The sequence below is a fragment of the Aptenodytes patagonicus genome, chromosome 24 (genome assembly GCF_965638725.1).
Source record: "Aptenodytes patagonicus chromosome 24, bAptPat1.pri.cur, whole genome shotgun sequence".
Lineage (NCBI taxonomy): Eukaryota > Metazoa > Chordata > Aves > Sphenisciformes > Spheniscidae > Aptenodytes > Aptenodytes patagonicus.
This window is the reverse complement of record NC_134972.1, coordinates 5,094,642-5,116,815: the sequence shown is the minus strand read 5'-3', so window position 1 is coordinate 5,116,815 and position 22,174 is coordinate 5,094,642. Positions and strand designations below refer to the sequence as shown.

Below are 22,174 nucleotides of genomic sequence, written 5' to 3'. Positions count from 1 at the left end.
TAGAGCACGTTTGGCCCAGATGCCCGTCAGCCCCCCAAAAGGATGCAAAGCACGGGAAGATTTTAAGGGCAAAGAGGTTGGAGAGGGGATAAGGAGGCGTGAAAATGGGGTGTGGGGAAACCTGGGGGCCCCTGCCCGCTGGGAAGGGCAGCTCTGCGCTGCGGGGAGCGGCACGGGGTGGGGGGGGGAGGCTGCAGCTCTGGGCCCCAGCGGAGCCCCCCCAGGCAGGGCGGAGGGGACCGGGGGAGGGCTCTCCGTGCCGGCTCTGCCCATCGCTCGCTGGCACCGCCCGCGCCGCTTATAAAAGCCCCGGTCGTGCCTTGCCCGCCGCAGCCGGCTCCGCGGCACCGGCTCGGGCTGCACCCCGAACCCCTCTCTGGTCCTGAACCGGGAGGGACCCGCATCCCGAACCGGCTGCACCCCGAGCCGGGAGGGACCCGCGTCCCGCTCCGGTCCCGAACCGGGAGGGACCCGCGTCCCGAACCGGGAGGGACCCGCGTCCCGCTCCGGTCCCGAACCGGGAGGGACCCGCATCCCGAACCGACTGCACCCAAACCGGGAGGGACCCGCATCCTGCTCTGGTCTCGAACTGGGAAGGACCCGCATCCCTCTCCGGACCTGAACGGGGAGGGACCCGCATCCCAAACCGGCTGTGCCCTGAATCGGGAGGAACCTGCTCCCCGGTGCAGCTGCAGCCAAGCCCGGAGGGACCCGCGCCCCGAACCAGCTGTGCCCGAACCTGGAGAGACCTGCACCCCGAACCAGCGGTGTGCCTTGACATGGCCAGGCACCCTGCTCCAGCTGCACCCAGAGACGGGAGGGACCTGCACCCCGAACCAGCCATGCACCCCAGACCGACTGCACCCTGAATCAGAAGGGTCCTACACCCCAAACTGGCTGCGCACCCCAAACTGGCTGCACCCTGAACCAGGAGAGACCTATGCTGTGAATGAGCTGTGCACCCCAAACCAGCTGTCCCCTGAACTGGGAGGTACCTATGCCCTGAACCAGCCTGAACCACCCCAAAATGGCTGCACTCCGAACCAGGAGGGAGCTGTGTGCCCCGAACTAGCTGCGTGCCCCAAACGTGTTGTAGCCTGCTCCAGCTGTGCCCTAACCAGGAGGTACCTGCACCCCAAAGCATCCCTGTGCCTGGTCTGGCTGCATCGTGGTGCGATGGATAACACTCTGCCGCTGGAAGCGGAGCTGGAGCACCAGTGGCTGCTCAACGCTTCCCTGAACGAGTCCTTCGTGAACCAGTTTGTGCAGCCCCCGTGGCAGGTGGCCCTGTGGGCTGTCGCCTACGCCCTCATCGTGGTGGTGTCGGTGGTGGGGAACGTGGTGGTGATGTGGATCATCCTGGCTCACAAGAGGATGCGCACCGTCACCAACTACTTCTTGGTGAACCTGGCTTTCGCCGAAGCCTCCATGTCCGCCTTCAACACGGTGGTGAACTTCACCTACGCCATCCACAACGAGTGGTACTACGGGCTGCTCTACTGCAAGTTTCACAACTTCTTCCCCATCGCCGCCGTCTTCGCCAGCATCTACTCCATGACGGCCATCGCCCTGGACAGGTGAGCTCTGAACGTCAAACCCCAAACCCTTCCCGGCACCCAGGTCTGCCTCCACCTGGGTACCGTGCTCAGCTCCGGCTGATCTCCGGTCATGGGAGAACATTGCAATTAAAATAAAGCTCATTTTGGTAAAAGAGGGCTAGAAATAGTCCTTCTCCCCGCCCTGGTTGCAGGTGGCTTTGGGAATCCTTTGTCAGCTCTGCGGAAGGAGCTCGAGAAAAGGCTTTGTAACCCCCGTGGCATGTCAGTAGCGTGTCTTGGGTGTGCATTTGTAGCATCGCTGTCCTCTCCCCTCCCAGCTCCTCTGCAGAGCCATCCATTCCTTTCCCAACTTCCTCATTCAAAAGCAAACTCGATATTCAGCACAAAATGGCATCACCTCATGACATAAAAGACATGCCTGTGTCGGACATGCCTCTGCTGCGCTGCAGGAGCTGTTTCGTGTCTCTTGGTCTGGGTTGGGAACCGTCTAAGGAGCCTTCGAGAGAAGCTCAGGCTCGGGAAAGGCATCTTGACTTGGCGAGTGTGTTGTCGCGTTGCGTGCCGGCATGTCCCCCCAGGCAAACCCACCTTGATTTTATTAGTGGGGGTCAAGGGGGAGAGGTAGATGCCACGGATTTCTCTCGTTTGGCTGCAGCCAGCGCAGCTTAGTTGGTTGGTTTTTTCACTGCCCGGTTTCTGCCGGCGCTGCCCGATGGCTGGGGACTGCCGGCAGAGCGAGATCCTGCTTGCGTTTTGCCACGATCAAAAGTTCAGCAAGCGCTCGGCGGGGTGCGATGGCACAGGGGACACTGCCTTTTTCACCTCAGAGGGACGAGCCAGGGGTCAAGGGACACAAAATAGCCATGCACCACGCATGTCCAGTGCGCAGCTCCCCTCTCTTCTCTCCCTCTCCAAGAAATCTTTTTATCTGACGGCATTTTCACACCAGTGCTAGAGAAAAACCGAGGCTCTCAAACAGCTTTGCAATTCCCTCTTGAGTACCACCGTTTCAAGCGCAACAGATTTTTCCAACACAACATATTTCCCAAAGACAGCTCGGCTCTGCGACACCTCTTTTTGGTCCTTCTTCCCAGGGAGTAAAAGACATTTTGGCTGGGGATACATGCGAAGGGGCGGGGAGGAGGTTTGCATTGCCGTATGCCAGCACATTTTGAGCTGATGTCTGAGTGCTGCACAAACTGGCACGGATATTTCCCTACGAGAATTTCTAGTGCTGCCACAACTCACACACTGACAGGTTGGGAAACAGAGCTTGAGATGGATGACGCTCTCTAGTCGTTAAAAACAGGCTCAGGTTTTGTCTCGCCCTGGAGTGGTTACAAGACCCTCTCCTCAAAATAAATCGGACATAGCCAAGCTCTCATACCGGAGATGTGAGGAGAATTAAGGCAGTAACAAATAAAAAGAGGAATACTACCAGCGTGGCTCTGTTCCTACCCGATGGTGTTGGTGGCTCTGTTTCAGGAGCATCTGCATTTTGAGGATATTGGGGATCAGCCAGCAAAGCCCCTTTTAGGTTAGGATGAATTAGAGAGATGATGATTTTTTTTTTTTTTAATAGTTTGGGTTTTAGCCTTCGGTCCATACCCTGGAATAACCAGAAAAGCAAATCTGCCAGGGGAAGCTGGAAGAGCATGTGTAAGATGGGGAGCAAAGGCAGGTCTGGGAGCCTGGGGCTGAATTTTGAGGGGGAATTGGCATTTCCAGCTTTCTTCTTGCACCTGCAAACCCTTAACGGAGGCTTGGTTTTCCCACGGCTGGGCTGCAAAACCCAGGCGTGCAGGCTTGGCTCGCCCACCAAGAAGGACCCAAAAGAAGCTGCAGCCTCAGTATGCAAACACCTCCTGCACAGAGCTACCTGCTGCATTTCTTGACCCCAAATTTCCAGCGAGGTGGGAAATTTGGAAGGTGAAGGCAGCAAAGCCCATCCTCTGCCCCTCCAGGCAAGCAGCACACGACATCACCTCCAAGCGCTGGGAAGTCGCTTGGGTTCCTGTGTCTGAGACCTGACAATAGTAACTTAAATGCATGAAATGCAGGAACTTTTTCCAGGAACCCAAAAGGAAGGAATTTGTCCCGGCAAGCAGCAAAAAGCTGTGCGGAAACAAGGAAAGCAAGTACCTGAATTTGGAGCAGCAGAGCCAGGTAGGCTTAGCAAAATGGGTTATATTCCCAGCCAGGGCATATCTGAAATCAAACATGACCGCAGTCCTGATTTTCATCAAAAACTAGGAAAGCAGAATTGAATGTGCCTCGTGTTCCCAAGGTGTATTAAGCCATCTATCAGAGCGGTTGGATATGGAGTCTGAAGGCTCAGAGGAGCATCGGTCTGCAGATTGCTCCCCTAAATCATCTCCGCTTGTGCTTTCTGCAAGCAATTTCCAGAATGTCCTTGCTGGAGGATATGAAACCGCCTTGGAAAGACTCGGCACAGCCGTAACAGAGTTGTTGAGAGAACAAGCAGGGAAGTGGGTTTGATTCTCCCAATGGCTTTTTTTTGCAAAACCTGCCATGGGTTTGTGCAAGAAAAAAAAGCTTTTGCTTGAAGCTAGACCATCTGCTCTTTCACCAGGATCTATTTCAGCCTGGGCACAACCATGCTGAAAAAATAAAAAGAAGGTAATCCTATAGCGAGTGTTATTCTGAACCCTGCAACAATAGCAGGAAATTCAGGAGTCAAGGCTGGCAGCTGGTAAAGTCTGCTCAGGAAAAGCCATGATGCTGCTTCTCAGCATCCTGCAGAAGTGGGGGCCAAACGGCTCGCTTTGGCACTACAGAATTTGCCACGTCTTTCGGGTTTGGGGGGATCAGTGCCAGAGCACATCACGTATCCCTTTCCGGCTTCAAACTCTCCTTGTGAATTAATTCACTTGAAAGAGACAGACAGAAAATCCTGGGTTTCCTCCGATCTTCCAGGAAGAGTGGGAGCCCAGCAGTGCCCATGGTGAGTCCGAGCTAATTTGCAGCCGCCACACTTAGAGGGGAAAAAAACCAACAAACTCTGGACATCCCTAAGTTGCGATGTCTATGGCACACGGGATGGAGCGTCGTTAGATAAACTGTTGATATTTTCTCTCTCCTTGGGACCTGGATTCATTTCTGAGCACCACCACTCGCCCGCACCGTTAGCAAACTTCGGACGGAGGAATGAGTTTCCGTGATGATGGACAACCGGGAATGCAGCTGAAGGTGAAGATCCGGGATTATTTGCAGAATCAGAAAAAAAAATCATGTCTGATCTCAAAACTTTAAGTGAGCTAAGCCGAAAACACCACAGACTGAACAAATACTGGCGAGAAGGGTGAGAGCCCTGCCATGAACTCGGGGTGAAGACAGACTGTCTTAAATAGCTTGGGCTATTTAATACAAAGCGATTTCCCTTTTTCTGCAGAGTCCTGCGCCCTAAAGCAGCTAGAGAAGTGACATACGGTGGGGCTAACCTCCTGCAAGTCCTAGACCAACTTGCTGCTTTTGCTCATTAAAAGAGCCCCCTCTCCAACCTCCACCAGCACCAACGCTGCCAGACCAACACACAGGGCTGGGCAATAAACTGGGATCTTCTTAATATTCCCTTTTTTATTTCCAAACGGGTTATCAAATTATATTAGGTGTCTTAAGATCCATCAATTTGCCAGCAGGAGCTGAAGAAGAAACATCAAATCTGCGAACCTTCGTTCACCACCGCGGCTCCTAAAATTGCTAGTCTGCAGCCGAGACCTGTTAATATCTCCCCAATCCCATATTATTTGCAGCAGAAAAACTGGCTCGGAAAATTATTTACTGCTTGCAAGCTTGAACTCCCAGGTTGGATTAACCAGCTGAATATCAGGAACATATTCGCCAGCTCAGCGACCCCATGCCTTCCCCGAGAGGTGATTACTGCAGAAAGAAACCCTCCGGAGAGGACAAATTACATCAGCGCACAGACAGATTAATTAGTCATTTACACCCTAATATAGCATCAGGGGTTTTTTTTAATCTTGACTTACTGGACTTCTGGGGTTTGCAGAGCAGGACTTTGATCTGCACCCGGCGCTGTGTAATCTTGCTCTGCTGGGATGTAATTTGGAAGATGGAAGAGCAAGGGGGAAGCGAAAGGAGCCCAGGTTTAGGGCCAGCAGCCCCTGCACCAGCCGCCCTGCGGCACTGCCTACGCACCACCTAGCAATAACCGAAGCAGCTTTTTGCATTCCCAAAAAATCAAGCCTCACCGAACGCTGCAAAAACCCTACCAAAGCTGCTGGATACCCAGCACAGAGCTGGCTCGAAGCGTTGATTTCCCAGCTGAGGTTAGAAAGCAGGGGGACGGCGATGGACAAGGGGACACCCTTTACTAAGGGGTCACTCATCAAGGCTGGTTTATGCCCCCGCTCCCAGCAGTAGTCTCTGATCTGATGGGTATTAACTGGAATTAATCCCCCCAATACCCACTAGATACGAATTCAGCCTGTCAAAAAATAAATTACATCTTTTTTCCACCCCTTTCCTTCGGAAAGAAGAGGGGGCTTGAAATTCCCATGGCAATAAATACAGAACTAAGATGAACTAGCGACAGTTTGGTGGCTGGGAGGTGAAGGAGACTCAGGTTTATAGACATGCTTTTGGGGTGATCACGGTGCTCACCTGCAAGCTGGGTGCTGCCACAAGCCACCGTAGGAGTTTGAGGGCCTCTGGTGAGATATTTGGTTTATCCGATGGCTTTCTTAATTTATTGCTTAATTTGTTCTTAATTCCTCAATGGCCCAGTGGAAACCACTCATGCACTAAGAGCGCCAGGTCTCATGGGTCACCAGCCCTGCATTTCGTGTGATTTTTTTGTTCTCCCCCTTCACTCTCCAGCCATAAACCAGTGCCAGGGCTAATTTGTTGATAAGGTTATATATGACAGGCACATACATGTGCCTCGAATAACAGCATCTGCAGAGTCTCTCAGCAGGGCTGGGTTGTGCTTTGGGTCTTCCTCTCCCATCCCACCCCGGCGCTGTCGGCAAACGCAGTGAATGCAGGAGGGAGCTCTACGCCTCCTTAACAGCCTGCTGCGACTAACTGGGGTTTGATCCTGTTTCGCCTGCATTTGGCTTTTAAAACCGAGCTTGCCCGTGGGGTTTGCAATGCAAGAGGTGCTGTGCAGGAAGGCAGGGGAGTTTGCAAAGCTGCCGGCGTAACTCAGGTCGCTGTTTGGTGGCGGGTAACACATCCTTTTCGATGGTGCTCAAAGGAAATACCAAACCGCTTTCAAAAAGGAAAGATGCTGCGCCGTATCGGTGCTCCGGGGAAATGCCGGTGAGAAACCTGCAGCTTCCTGCTTGATGAAGACACTTCGCCGAGCGTTGAGCATCACTCAGGTCTCGGGGCAGGAGCGCGCTGTCCGTCCCTCGGTTTGGATGGTCGCTGTTTAGGAGGAAGCAGCTGCTTGCGGCGCCTTCGTCCCCAGCGTCATGTTTCAAGCACGCAGGGCTCAGCTAGCCTCCTCGGCCATCATCCAGATACAAGGTATTTGGGGCCAGCACAACTAGGCCACGTTTCGCTATGCAAACCTGCTCGAGGGACGGTATTTTTGCATCCACACTGTTGCGACGCAATCCTTGCAGAAAGCAAAAAGGCAGGTTTTTTCTCTACAGAGAAGCTTTTTGTTTCTTGGGTAGGAGGGACCCGGAGCCGTGCTGGAGGTGTTTGACCCACCTCAATCCGGGGCATCTGCTCTGACTTGGTTGCAAACTCTCCTGGGACTGACTCTGCACTAAATCCCTCCTTGCTCAGGACAGGAAATCTTTGTGCAATAAAACACACGGCACACACTCTGCATCCTCTTGGTTACTCATCTCTTATCTGTTGTATCCTTAATACTTAATGAAGCAGATAAGGAAACTCTGGAATGAAAGACGCTTCATAAATTTTTGCTATGACATTAATTTCATCTCCATGAGGGTGGAAACAATTGTGTAATATTAGTTATCCAGGCAGACTCCAGATTTCCAGATGCAATTAATAGATGGCTATACTGCCTCGAATGCAGTATCTATTTAATAACCGATACGCTCGGAGCTACCTTGGTACAACGTTGTACTCAAATGCTATTGTATCGTCATGGTAACACGCTCCCCCCCCCCCCAATAAAATATTTAAACAACAGCAAACGGCATTACCAACGTCATCAAATAGCGTCTGGCGTAAAGTTGTGCGCTTTAGCGTCAAGCCCATTAAACGTGGTGGGTTTAAAACATTAAACATGGTGGGAAAGGTGCAAGGAAAATGCAGGTGCACGGGCATCGGGTTGCTCCTGCAAGGAGCTGGGCAACCCTGAGCTTGCAAAACTTAACGATGGTTTGCATTTGAATGCGGTGCTTCCATCCGAAAGGAGGGCAACTGCAGATCATTTTATTTTGAGGAACAGGTATCGTTAAGTCTTCCCAACCCAACATCTTCTGCAGGCAAATGGCCCCGTTCCTGGTGCTACCCCCATGCACTGCCTGCACGGGGAACAAAACCTTTCCCTAACGCAGGAAATCTGCCCTTAAATCCTCAACCGAGAGCCAATTCCCTATGAAAAATTAGGACTTGAAGACCCCATGGTGGTTTGTCACCCGCCTCAGCGGCGAGGGCGGGATGCTCACGTAGGGACGTGCTCCTCTTCCTCACCTCCCGCAAACGACCATCCCTAGCAAACCTCAACACCCAATTTTTTTATGGATGGAAAAACTGCCCTCTTGAACGGCAGAGAAAAAAAATAAATCTCTCTAACAGGATACAGCATCTTAGGGAGATGGGCAGAGTGGGGCCACAGAGGCACTTTGTGAGGAGAAATATGAGCTAATAAACTCATTAGCCTTGCTTTCGAGAGCCCGCTTCTCACCAGCACGGCCAGGACCTGCGTGGCCGAGCCAAGGAGGGCAGCGGCTTCCCGGCACTTAAGCTCTGGTCGATGCCTTTTGTGCCCAGAGCTGCAAAACCGCCCGCCCGAAACCATGCACGGGGCCAAACGCCCGCCAGCACCTTGCAGACACGCCGGGGCATTGCAGCTGCATCCCGTGCCCGCACTCTGCATTTCCATTTGAATGCAAACCTGCTCGTATTAAAAAAAAAAATAAACAGATCGGCAAGCTTTTTTTGCTGAAAGGCAAAGTCATGACTGACATGTCATTTTTCTTCCCTGCTAAGAAGTGATTGATGGATGTTTGGCTGCAGCAACTACCACAGCCTTGCCTGGGAGATCAAACCTACGTGGAGGGGAGAAGACAACCTGGAGGCACCTGCGGTACGGCTCCGCAGCACGGGGTTGCTTTTCTACTTTGCATTCACTTGCTCGGAAGGAAGGTTTTATTTTAGGTTATCCAAAACCCCGCCGTAGAAACGCACCACGGGGGAGGGTTTGGCTCAAAACTGAGCAGAACTGCAAGAAAGCAAACTGGCTTCTTGGGACCCGTGTTCTGGATGCAAAAAAAAAGATCCAGTGGTGGCCAAAAAAACCTAAAAAACCCAAAAATTTAAGACAGGAATACACACAAACCTATAGGGTAGAGAAACATGGAAAGTCCAACCGGTCTGCAAGGAAATGAGAGTTATTTGAGTGCGACGGACCCAGCGCTGGAAGAAGGCAAAAGAATCATAGAAGCATAGAATGATTTGGGTTGGAAGATGACCTTAAAGTTCATCTTGTTCCAACCCCCCCCCCGCCATGGGCAGGGACATCTTCCAGTAGACCGGGTTGCTCAGAGCCCCGTCCAACCTGACCTTGAACACTTCCAGGGATGGGGCAGCCACAGCTTCTCTGGGCAACCTGTTCCAGTGCCTCACCACCCTCAGAGTGAAGAATTTCTTCCTCGTATCCAATCTAAATCTACACTCTTTCAGTTTAAAGCCATTACCCCTCGTCCTATCTGGTTTGCTCCCTGTACCGATGCTTTTCCACCCCAGTACAAGCAAGACAGCGGCTGTCATCCGAGCTAAGGTGGCCACAAAACCATATTCTCTGCTCTCCCCCTCTCCCTGGCCTGATTTTGCATCAAATGTTCTTGTCAAGGAGAGGGAAAAAAAAAGAAGAAAAAAGGAAAAAAAAAAAAAGGAAGCAGTTATTAAAATGTTAGGACAATTTTCTGCTTAGTGATACAATTATTATATAATTATATGATATTTTAATATGAAATCATGCTCTAATTATTTTCAGGATGTTTGTACATTTCCATCTATCTCCAGCACTTTTATGGTCTGCAATACCAGCTCCTCCAAGCAGCCCAGACCCTTTTTATTACATTTTTTTTCTTCCCCATCAGAGCCCCTGTCTGGGAGAACTGTTATTATTCCCATTTTTAATCCTGATGGGCAGCTGAACCCAGAGCATCCCCAAGGGAATATTTCAGAGGTCACTCGGGACTAATGGTTTGGGAATTGCTGCTGAAAAATAGGATTTGGGGCCAGTTTTCCCCAGAGCACCGCTAGCTTGCACCCTCCTGCCTCCCTGACCCCGTCCTTGCAACACCAGCGTGGTCGGATGAATTTTACTGTCTCCTTTCCACCACAAGACAGCATTGCAGACAAGTTGATGGCGGTTGGAAAGGTCTCTAGGCAATGCGGTTGGTGTTTAGTTCATCGTTACAGCGATTATTTGGATGTTTTATCAATCACGAGGGCTTCTGTAGCTGCAAAGTACTTTAAACAGATGAGGAAAGTCCTCGGAAATGCACTGGCAGAAACAAGGTCGGAGATGTAAAAGCATTTCTGGCTGGTTGCAATCAAGCACTGGCTTTGCCTTCCAGAGGTCTCAGCCTCAGATGTTTCTCCAAGCAAATATTTCAACAGAAATGGCCCAACTTTTGTGGAAATCCCTCATTTTCCACCATTTGCATGCTTGAGCTTGAACCGTCGGGTCGAGCATCAGCAGCAAACTTGGGCACGTGGACTTCTTGCTGCTTGGGAGCATAAACCCAGGGTAACCTGCTCTGAACCCCGTGATAAAAGCCCACCCAAACCTCATCCAGCTCAGCAAACCCGCTAACGAGGGGCTCAGCCAACACCAGGCATTTGAAGGATGAGGAGGAGGAAGGAGACGAGTCCTTGCAGGGAAGCCGATCGCAAGTACGGTAAGGAAGAAATGAGAAACATGGATGCAGAAACCAGGGGGCCTTGATGCATCACCAGCCACTGTGCCAGAGCAGCACTAACACCCATTGCCTCGGCTCTTTCTAACCAGCTTCGATTTCAAGTACCAAACAGGTTTTCAAGGGATAATTATCAGGTGGATTAGGTGGATTTTCAGCTGCACAAAGCTGATAAGGTTTGGTACCCTGGGGCAGAGGAAGAGCTGACGGCGGTACCTCCTGCGTATTTATATATTAATCCCTATGTCTTTGCCCCTGCCAAGTGGCCACCCAAAAATGCAACACGGGGAGTATTTGCCATCTAGGAAAAAACTAAAGGAAAAAAACATCCATCCTCTGAAAGGAGAAGGCATGAAGGGAGAAATAGAGGAGGCTGCAAACGCCTCAGACGATAACACACGCAGAGCAATGCAATGTTTCTCCTCTTCCCGAAGCTTGACGTGGAGCAGGGGGGAAATAAATTAAAAAATTTGCAACGTTCTCACTTAATCCTTACAGCGCTGCTGGCTGCTGCCAGCTTTGCAAAACCAGATTTGCAGAGGGATAAATTCAATCTGCCTCGTCACCACTGGAGCTTTCCTCACGTATGACAACTGATGTCTGGGGGAAAGAGCCCAGGAGCCGGGCAGATACAGGTGGCATCTCAGATCACCCATCCCCGGTCCAGCACTCTTATTTTTGGTTCTTCTCCTGTAACACTTGGCACTGTGATCTACCATCGAGACATGATTTCGCGCGGGTGCAAAACTACCGGGTGCTGCCAAAGCGGCTGCTGCCAGACGGCAGCATCGCGGCTGGCTTTGTACAAATTGGTCTTTGCAGAAGCAGCCGGTTGCTGGTTGCGTTAGCGAAGCTGTTTTTCAGCTAATAGTCAATGAGTGTCTCAAACGGGATTCAAATCTCCAGGGTAAGAGACGCTGCAAAAGAATTAGAGCATTGGTCGGGGAATCCTCCATAAAGAGATTATTCGATGCTGTTTGCATTGTTCGGCGTGAGGGGCTGCCAGGATGCATTAAGGGGCTGTCAAAAGTACGACCCCCATTCAAGGGAGACCTAAAACAGCCCCAAAAGCTGCGACATCGGGGCTTTCCAGCCTTGATTTCTCCTTTTCCCACCTTGCAGGTACATGGCTATCATCCACCCGCTGCAACCCCGGCTCTCGGCCACCACCACCAAGGTGGTCATCGGCGTCATCTGGCTCCTGGCTTTCCTGCTGGCTTTCCCCCAGGGTTACTACTCGGTGATGGAGGAGCTGCCGGGCCGGCTGGTGTGTCTGGTGGAATGGCCGGAGCACGGCACCAACGTGTACGGAAAAACGTGAGTTGAACTTTTCCGACAAGTCACCGTACAGAAAAAACGCAAAAAAAAAAAAAAAAAGTATAAAAAAAGGAAGCGAGGAAGGACGGGAATGGCTCAAAGCTCCATGGGGTGGGGAAATCCTCCCCCTACCCTAGCGAGGACCAGCGCTATATAGTTGACGGTACCAAGATCTCCATCCATATCATCTTGGGGCACATTAAGGTTAATTAAGGCGAACTTAGTGCTGCTCGCGGTCCAAACGTTGCCCCACGCTGTGCCGTGCTCCCTGCCCTTCTTGGATGCTCATCCTCGAGGGAAACTCATGTAAAACTGCGAAGACACAATATTTTGGCTGTGGGGATGGGGTCTGCATTGCCCCCAGGGGCGTATTCACACATGCAGGTATGGCTCTGGTTTTTGCAGCACCTTTCCTGCAACCCATCTCTCTAAAGGCTTCCTGGGGCAAGAGTTATTCCTGCAAGAGGTAAATAGGGTTTTACTGGGGGTATCTTGGCCAGGCAATAACAGAAAAAAAAAAAAATGGTTTGGGATTTACTGAGTCCAAATGCCCCAAAATTCGCGCGACAGCTTAAAAAACAAGCTACAAAAAGGGGCTCTGTGGCATCAGCTCAGGCTGGGAGGCAAACGCTGGGCTAGGAGGGCTCAGCAGGAATCTCCTTCGTTCCCATTAAGGTGCTGGCTAATTAAATCTGGCATTTCCAAAGGGTCTGGGCAACCCCGCTGGTCTGCCAGCGCAGCAGTCCTCCGTGGTTTGCTCTTTGAAGTCTGGGAGTCATGCGGTGAGTTAAATGTCATGTGTTAAGGAAAAAAGCTGGGGGGGGGGGCAGAGGAGAAAGGCATTTGTGATCTCCAGTCCCGTGGAGCAATGAATTAGGGCTCTGAAATTGTTCTGAAGCCAAAGCAGGGGACACACAAACACGGAGAAGTGTTTAAAGCCAACCTGAGCCTGGCGAAGGTCTCTCTACAAGACAAATGAGACGAGTTTGCCAGTCAGCAGCGAGTGGCGGGTTGCAGAGAGCTGGACGGCATCATGTATTATCATCTTATTTATTTGCATTGCAAGGCAGGTATGGAAAGAACTAAGCCAGGGCTGGCCCAGCTGATCTCCAGAGGTGTTTTCCAACCTTAAATATTCCAGGCTACCGTGATAAATACAGCCAGCGTGAAGAAATGCTGCTGGCTTAGACAGCCCACGTAGCCGGGATGGGGCCAAGCACCCCGGACCAAAGCAGCAACCAGGCTCAGGGCCTGGCTTTGACAGATCATTTGCCGCCGGGGCCGTCATTTTTTCAAATAGCTAATTCAAGAGAAAAATACCATCATTAACCTATGAATGATTTGCTGCTGGAAGCCGGGCGCCGCTTCAAAGCCCGAGCATTCCACGCTCTTCGGTGAGCCAGGGCCTCTGCAGACAGATGAGGGCAGCCAGGAAAGCTGGGAAAGCAGATGCTAAGCAGAAGCTTTTAAATAGCCCAACCCCAAATTTTTGGTAGGGATTGAAAATAACTTGCAGCTCAGCAACGTCTCTCCAAACCGCGCAAACTCGCTTGCACAGCGCAGAGCCCGGCAGAGCCCGAGATGTTATTTTACCGCCCCAAAATAACTTTGCAGGGACAGGTGGTTGGGTCACTGTCAAACACCCTCCCCTGCTCACATGGCCTTGGTGCGGTTATTTAAGGAAGGCGCCAGCAGCAGCCAGCTTGTTTGCAATGCCACGATGAAAAATAATATTATTTTTTCAGTTCATAGTGAAAATAGAGGACTTCTCCCAACGCTGGGGGGGGGGCCTTTCTCTTGGCAAACGGAGCCCAGAAAGCACAACCCTGGCATGCAGAGGGTATCAGAGACAGGGATGTGCACGTGAGGTTTGTTTTCACTGGGAAAATGTGCCTGTTCTCAGCTCGCTCGTATGGGGGGAAGCGGACGACGACCTCGGCACAGGCGAGATCCTGCGTCAACAGGAGCCGGCGATTCAGCTCCATTCGATTCAGCGGCTGCTCGCCGCCGCTAAACACCAATTCCCGCTCCCGCTTTTGTTTTCGAAATAGATATCTGATCTATTCCAATTTCATTAGCTGCCATTTCGGTTTGTTAAGGGAAGGGGAAAAGCCGCTCCACTCGCCAGCCTCTCTGGAAGATAACAGCCCACGGCGACCATCTGGGCTTTGCAAGGCAAAAGGAGATGGCAGCCCCCTCCTCCAACATCACTGTCCCGTAACTCCTACAGGCTCCTCCATCCTATACAAGACCCTAAATCCCCACTCCGAAGACCTTTAAGTTACAAAACCCAGGCTTCTCTAAGTGCTCTGATCCTGCAATTCTTGTAGACAGAATAACATACGAATGGTTTCACATGGAAACCGGTTTTCAGCGCCCAGGGTCCAATTAAAAAAATGGCCCAGGACTCTTTGGAAATCTCTGTCCCTACCATGCCCAGGCAGCTTTGAAAATAAGGGTCGATCTTGCTTAAATTATCTAACAGCTCCTCTGGGGCATTTCTGCATCGCTCTCAGCTGTTCGCAGCTGGTTTAAGACCCTGCATTACATGGGAATCACAACGAAATCTTCATCGCGGAGCCACAGAGACGCCTCTTTAATTAGCAAAATAGAAAACAGCCCTACAAAATCCAGTTCAAATGCGATTAGCGCTGGGCGAAGAGGAGGCCAAATGAAATTGCAGGTACAAAACAAGGAGGAGATGGCATGGCAGCACGGGTCTGGGGCCAACTCCATTCCCTGCGGGAATCGCACCAGGCACGAGCCTGACCCATTCGTTACACTTTAGAGACATTATTCAATCAAAGCTCCCAGGAGGACGAGCGAGTGCAAGAGCAGAGCGTGGCTACAGGGCCTGAACCGTCTTGAACAGATGCAGCAACTTGCGTTCGAGCCAGGCACACACCCCGAAAATGCAGGCAGACCCTAAAGCTGTCGGAAGAAAATTACCTCCAGATCTGGCGGCACACGTGATGCTTTGCAAGCTGGCACTGTGCAAGCCGTCCGCGTTTCTGTACCACTATTGCTCATCTTTCTGTAGGGGAGAGAGGTTTTTGCAAGCTCTGATGGTAGGAAGGAACCTGCAAGGTCAAACTGCTCGTCCCCATCCTGTTTGTTGAAAACAGCATTATTTTTTTCCTTTTTAAACCAACTACTATTTAACACAAATCCTTCACTGAACCCACTGCAATCCCAGTGGCTATTGCAACCTGCCACGGCTCCACCGACTTTATAACAAAACAGTCTCAAGCCTGTGCTAACAGTTTAATCCAGACCCTCCCATTCGATTTTGGGCTTATTTATACCTGTTATAAACAGACACAAAGATCCTGCCCTTTCCATGAGCCTGGAGAACTGACCCGACCGCTGAATTCACAGAAAAGTTTTAATAAACCTCCATGACAAGGGTTCAGGCTGTGGTTTTGGGGACTGGGGTTATGCCTTGAGCCACCTGAGCCCAGCTAAACTGATGGTGGACGAGGATTCAGGCAAGCTGCATCCAAGACCTAGTGTTTGCCCCTCAGGGAAAGCCTTTATTTCTTCAGCTTAATATTCCCATCCTTTATATGTCAAAAAACCCACATTTGCTCCTGCAGGACTGCCAGATAAAAGGTGTGATAAGAGCAAGCATTCATCTCTAGGATAATCTGGGGTGTAAATAGAGCAGAATTGAGAGTAGTGCCACTTCAGCTAAGACATCCTTGCCTTATGAAGGTAGCACAAGTTCTTCAGTGGCCTCTGCATCCCATCCCAGGAGGGTGCTAGGATCCCAAAGGCTGGCAGCAGAGGCTTGGAAAAGATTGGGGTGAAAGCAGGGAGTCCTTCCCGGCCCGAGCTCTGCAGGCAACGTGTCTGCAGGAATTGTGCCAAATTCTCTTGGCCCCTGGGAAGCACTTTGCCTTCAAGCTCAGTTTGCAAGAAAGAGACTGAATAAGTAGAGGACACACGCAACGACCGTCATTTTTTCCAGGTATCACTTCTGCATGACCATCCTGATCTACTTCTTGCCGCTTCTGGTGATAGGATGTGCCTACACTGTGGTCGGCATCACCCTCTGGGCAAGCGAGATACCCGGCGACAACTCCGACCGCTACCACGAGCAGGTCTCGGCTAAGCGGAAGGTAAGGAGTTTTGAGCACGGTAGGAGCCATCATTCATGCCCAATCCCAACTAACCACAGCCAAAAGTACTTCATTAGGAGTGGAAACGGGTCAGGACTTGTTGCATGGTTGTTGCTAATGGAGCAGAGAGCGTCCTCCAGATGTGTCTCCTCCATGAACGTGCATGGTTTAACCAAGATGTCGACCATGCGTTCCCGGTTGGAAAGGTCTCCAAGGCAAAAAGAAGTGTCCCCTTCTGGAGGGTGACACCCTACCTATGGGGCATCCAACGGATGACTTTGCTTCCCTGCCCTCTCTTCTCCTCACAGGTAGTGAAGATGATGATCATCGTGGTATGCACATTCGCGCTGTGCTGGCTGCCCTACCACATCTACTTCACCCTGCAGTATTTCAACCCTGAGTGGTACCTGCAGAAGTTCATCCAGCAGGTCTACCTGGCTATCATGTGGTTGGCCATGAGCTCCACCATGTACAACCCCATCATCTACTGCTGCCTCAATGACAGGTGGGTTTCGAGTGACTTTTGGCAGCATCTTGGTGCAACAGGGAGGGGAGAAGGGGGAGATACAGTGGGGTCTGATGGAGGAGAGTATGGAGGGAGAGTTTTTCCAGGATGGTTCTGTCCCATCCTGCGCCAGGGGCTGCTTCCAGCAGGTGCAGGGACCTAAATAAGTCTTTCTTAAAGCCCCTGTGGGATTTGAGGGCAGGTATCAAAACAGTCCTGACTCCTAATTGGGATTTATCAGTGGTTTTTCCCTCCCCTTAGTGAAAAGTAGCATTTTTTTTGTTGTTTAGCAGTGCTTAGCTCTGTCTTCCCACTCCTAGCGAGGTCCTTTTGCCATCTCCACATCCCTCACCGCTGCCTTTCCCCATCTCTTCCATCCCCCCAGGTTTCGTGTGGGGTTCAAACACGCATTTCGGTGGTGCCCATTCATCAGCACCGGTGAGTACGAGGGCCTGGAAATGAAGTCAGCCAGGTACCTGCAGACACAGAGCAGCATGTACAAGGTCAGCCGGATAGAGACCACCATGTCCTCGGCAGTTGGCGCAGCCGAAGAGGAGCTGGAGGAGAGCAGCAAGGCCAAGCGTCTCTCCGTAGACATGACATCCAACGGCTCCTCTCGCAGCGACTCCAAAACAGTCTCTGAAAGCTTCAGCTTCTACTCCAACACGCTCACCTAAGCAGCTCCCCGGCTCTGCCAGCCGCTCACAGGGGTGCCACCATCCCCTTTCCCTCACTGGGATGCTCCGGCACTCAATCCACCCAGCATCATCACCCCGGTTTGTGATGTGCCAGCTTTTTTTCCGTGCTGTTTTACCGTCTCTTGCTGCGCCGCTCGCTCGCCATCCTTGGGCAAGCCCGAGAGCAAAAGCTTTGGATTAGTTTCATGTGCTCCACTGTGGCTCGTGTCTGAATACAAGGGAGGTTTGGCTGGCCTCCACCTTGCTTGCTGCCTGTCCAACCCACCACTTACCGGGCGGGTGGATAGGATGCAGAAATGGGACGGAGCTGGGTTTTTCTCTTAAACCATAAGTACAACATTGGCAGGCGCTTCCCTGCTCTCTGCAAGGCAGCAGGGATCTCCCCAGTGCATCCCACCCCACAGGAAAATGAACCAGTCTTGCACTCTCCTCCTCCCACCTTTAATTTTATTCTCCCTGTCACTCTCGGTTGAATATCCAGAGGGGTATTCAATTCAAAAACCCAGCAAAAAATGCTGTTTTCAACTTCAGGAGCCTGTACATCCACGGGGCACCACCAGCCACTTGGCTCTTCAACTCAGATCCAGGCATTTCTGCACAGTCTCAACTCATCTCCAGCACCCGCATCCCTCTGCGCGACGGTCTTCGGTTGCCACTCCACAACACAGCTCATCGAAACAGGGCTCTCAGGAAGGATTTCTGAACTGAGCCAGACTTTGGTTGCTCTTAATCAACTGTATGTGCCAAAAGCAATCACTGTGATTTCCTAAAAGGTCCAAGGTGATGTCTCTTGGATAGATTTTGGAAGCCTGTGGAGGTCTGGAGAAGAAGACTGACCATATGAAATGTTTTTCACAACCTGGAAATGTCTAGAGCTGCACAGAAAGGGGCATGGTAGGATTCCAACAGAAAAACAAAGTTTTGCCAGCATACAAGGCTTGAAGGGAGACAAGAATTTTGCAGACATTTTTTACTCAGAGGAGGGTTGAAATGATTCACTTCCACTTTCTGGATTTTGTTTTAACCAGGGAAAGTTTTTTTTTTCTTTTCATCCCCGTCTTTTGCATAAAACATTAAGTTTATGATGTGTACATGGATATATCTAATATTTTAGTCCTGTTATGGATAATTTTCACTGGGGCTGTTCATACCAAGGGCTCCTTTGGTCAGCAAATGTATGAACATACACTCAAAGGGGAAAAAAAAGTAAATAAAATGAGAAGCTGGCAACCTTGGCTTGTTGGGAACAAACCCACAAGTTTGGGGGCAATTTGGGGGCAGCTGTATCGACTGCTCCTTGCTGCTGGTCCAGTCTCTCACTTTTGGTGTAGAAATCGGACTCCTAAAGTGGATTCACTGCAAGATAGAAATGCTGGAGAGATGCATGACAGATTTGTACAGGGCAAGGAAATGGCTCATTCATTTTAAAGCAAGCCGAACATCAGACCCTGCTGAGCACACAGCAATTTCTGGAAGTAAAGCAGAGATGACTTTTGGAGCTTTTCAACTATTCAGCCTCCAAACTGGCTGTTGGAAGATCCAGTCATTAATAAATCCCCAGCCGCGATGGTTCTTGGAGATAAAAATACACATATTTAAGCAATGACGCCAGCACAAATTAAATGAATGGGCAAATAGATGGATCCAAGAGCAACAAAATGGCTGCAAAACCAGATTGACAAGAACAATCATCTTCATTTTTACCCAAAATCCTACCAAGTGCCATCAGTGAGGAGCAGCTCTTCCAGCCACTTCCACGCTCTTCCCGACTGCTGCAACTACGCCACGTTACAAACTGCCGCGTGCTTCACGCACACGCTGGAATAACCTATTTTTTTTTTTCCTGCTTAAACTTCTCACCGTTCTTGTCGCCTTATTCCCTTGCCGCTGCTTCCCATGACCCTGCAGCGTGGAGAAGGGGGAATGGCATGAGCCTGCCTGGGGATTTGGTTTTGCAAAAAACCACCAGCCCCAGGCAGCAGCGATCGAAGGGACAGGCGATGCCAAGGGTTTTAAGGCAAAGGTTGGACGAGGAAACTTTTCCCACCAACTCCACAGGAGCTGTGCTGCCAATACACGAGAAGGCGCTACAAACCAGAGCCAAATTCTGATTTATTCCCAGCCGCCAACTCAAATGCAAGATTAAAATGAAACCAAGTATCTCGAAATGGTCTAGCGAGCCGAATAAGGCAAGCAGAGATCTGCTCCGTACACCCCATGCACAAGAGTTTGTGTCAGGTTGTGAGCCTACAGAAGTCAGCATTTAGAAGAAAAAAAAAAAAGATAAAAAAAAAAAAGAGATGTGTGTGTGTATATATATATATATATATAACCACGCTGCCCTTTTGTCCTCCATGTTTTATGCCCCAAGGATGCTGCGATCACGAGACGTGCAGAGAAATGACAACTGTCTTCTCACAGGCAATGCTCAGCTTGAAACGTGGGATAACCCCAAGGGTGTACATGGAGGCTTCAATTCAAGCTGACGGTTTACAGCCCAAAATGCTTCTTGTGCATCTTATGGAAAACTCTCTCTTGAAATAAAGTGGGAAAAATTCCCACCTGTTATAAATAGTGCCAATGACCGCGGCGGAGCCGGCCTGGGACGCCCAAGCTGATGGGAACGTGTCAAGGGATCATTCAACAGATGGAGAGCAATGCAGGAAAACCAGAATGTTCTGTGTAAATGGGTACAACACGCCCAAACCCGGGTTTTCCTTTCCCCCCTCCAAGTGCCAAGTTATTTTATCAGTGAAGGCAGGAACAGGGACGAGGCTCTTTTCACGTTTAGGATCTACACCAACCCGCAAGATGGGATGTTTGGGTCGGGTCCGTGTCCACGCACGTGACGTACATCAGACAACATTAGCTGGTTTCACCAACCTTGGGATGCTCTGTGCATGCAAAAGCCTCAGAGAAGTCTTCTTTTGAAGACTGAAAAGCCTAAAACAAGACACCCCTGCCCAGGCTTGGGGATGGGACATTTAACCATATGGTGAGTCCAGTCTCTGCACTATTTCCAGCTCTCCCTTCAAACAGGTCAGCTGTAATACAGAGGCTTTTTCTGGTTTATTAAGCCTGTTTCCCTGGTTTGCTTGCAGATCTCTGACTAGAAATTCAATTGCAAAGCGAGACAGTTTCTTTGTCTCTTTCTTGGCTCTCTGAAATGCAAAATAATAGTATCTGGAGAGAATCACTCAGCAGGTCTGCACACATCCCTTTGCCATCTCCTCCCTGGAGGCATACAGATAACTCCCACCATCATTAAGGGGAGCTGCCTAAGCCCAATTACAATGCACTGCAAGCCAAAACCATTGCAGAAGGGAGCTCTGAAACCCAAATCCCAGCCTGAAGCCATCTCCTTACCCCCTGGGGATTGATATAAGCTCAGGTTTTCTTCCTGGCACTCAGAAATTGCTCTTCCCACCTAGCTCCCAGCGGGAGCACGGAGCAGCAAATCCCCATCTCCATACATACCTCGAGGTCTGCTCAATTACTCCAAAATACAACATTCACACCCCCTTTCATGTGTAACCATTTATCTCCCACCAGCTCAAAACAAAAAACAGCAAAAGCCAAGCAAGATCCCTGCTTGCCATAAAAATTAGACAGCTTTGCAAACGTGGAAGTCAAAGCAAAGCAGCCGGTACCGATCCCCATTTTTTTGTAGTGCTTGTAACGGGACTGCCGGTAGACACGCAAAAGGCTGCCCGCCCACCACTTATCTTTATTATTATTTTTATTTTGCTGTCCCTCAAGGGATGCAGTTGCTGCGTGGCCCAGCCGAGCACACCGCATCTGCCAATGGGTAGCGACTTGGGATGGAAGCAGAGTATCCGCTATTTGCTGCGTATTTCCGCAGGGCTGACAGGTTTGGGGTTTTTTTTAGCTTGCCGTGTCCTAGCCAGAGCCCTCCTGCGAGATCACACAACCAAAGCGCCCAGCCCAAGAGCTCCTAGCTTTTGCTTACCGTTAAAATAATAATTATAATTAGAAAAAAAAAAACAAACCAAACACCTCTCAGGCTTCAGGAGTCTGTTAATCATCTACCGAACACAACATCCTGCCCCAAAAAACCTGTCTCCAGTTGAATAATTGATACAGCACTTATAAACACGCAAATAGCCCCTTTTCCTGTGGCATATCCACCCAAAATACCATCTCTGCTGGAAGCTAAATCACACTCATCAGTTAAACGCGGCAATCGCGGCACCCTGGAGAAGGGACAGTGAGTCCCAAGAGCAGCTGAGGATGAGAGATGACTCTCGTGTGTCTCTGCCCTTAAACTTTCCATCCCAGACAAAAAGGCTCCTGATTCTGTGCAATATGATACAGTTGGGGCCAGGAGGGGAGCGAGGGGACGAGATGGGCTGCGACGTACGTCTGGGGTTTGGTATTTGGTGTGTGGGGCAGCTGATAGGAGCTTTGCGTGAAGTTCTTCCCACAGTAGCATCTCTACAGAGGAAAAAGTCCAACCCTCCTCCCCAAAATGGTCTCTCTCTGTTCGTCGGGTTTGTCCAAATGGATTTTCATAAATAAATGTTTCTTTTGTGAGGTCATGCCGTTAATGAGCCCGCAACGATGAGAGGCGGCAACTGGTGGCTTGGTGGGAGCGGGAGGAGAAGCGGTGTGCCGTGCCGAAACCAGGACACGGTGAAATATGGCAAAGCCAAAACTAGGTGAAAAGAGGGGTGAAAGGTCGCCGGTGGGTTTGGGGGGACCTTCAGTGTGAGGGGTGCTCTGAAACGTCAAAACTACAGCAAGAAAAAGCAGAGCCCTCAAAACTCAGCCATCCACAAAGCTGGGACTGGCCGTGTATCACCGATTCCCAAAGCACGAGAAAGGCTCGAATCGCTCC

The 22,174-nt window shown here is 50.6% G+C and overlaps 1 protein-coding gene across 1 annotated transcript; it reads left to right on the top strand.

Moving 5' to 3' along the window:
• Positions 1 to 413: 413 nt before the first annotated feature.
• Positions 414 to 21,875, top strand: TACR1 (tachykinin receptor 1). Its single transcript, XM_076358864.1, has 5 exons — positions 414 to 1,577; positions 11,798 to 11,992; positions 15,963 to 16,113; positions 16,422 to 16,618; positions 17,004 to 21,875. The coding sequence occupies exons 1-5, from the start codon at positions 1,177 to 1,179 to the stop codon at positions 17,293 to 17,295; spliced, it is 1,236 nt and encodes a 411-aa protein (XP_076214979.1). The 5' UTR covers positions 414 to 1,176; the 3' UTR covers positions 17,296 to 21,875.
• Positions 21,876 to 22,174: the final 299 nt, after the last annotated feature.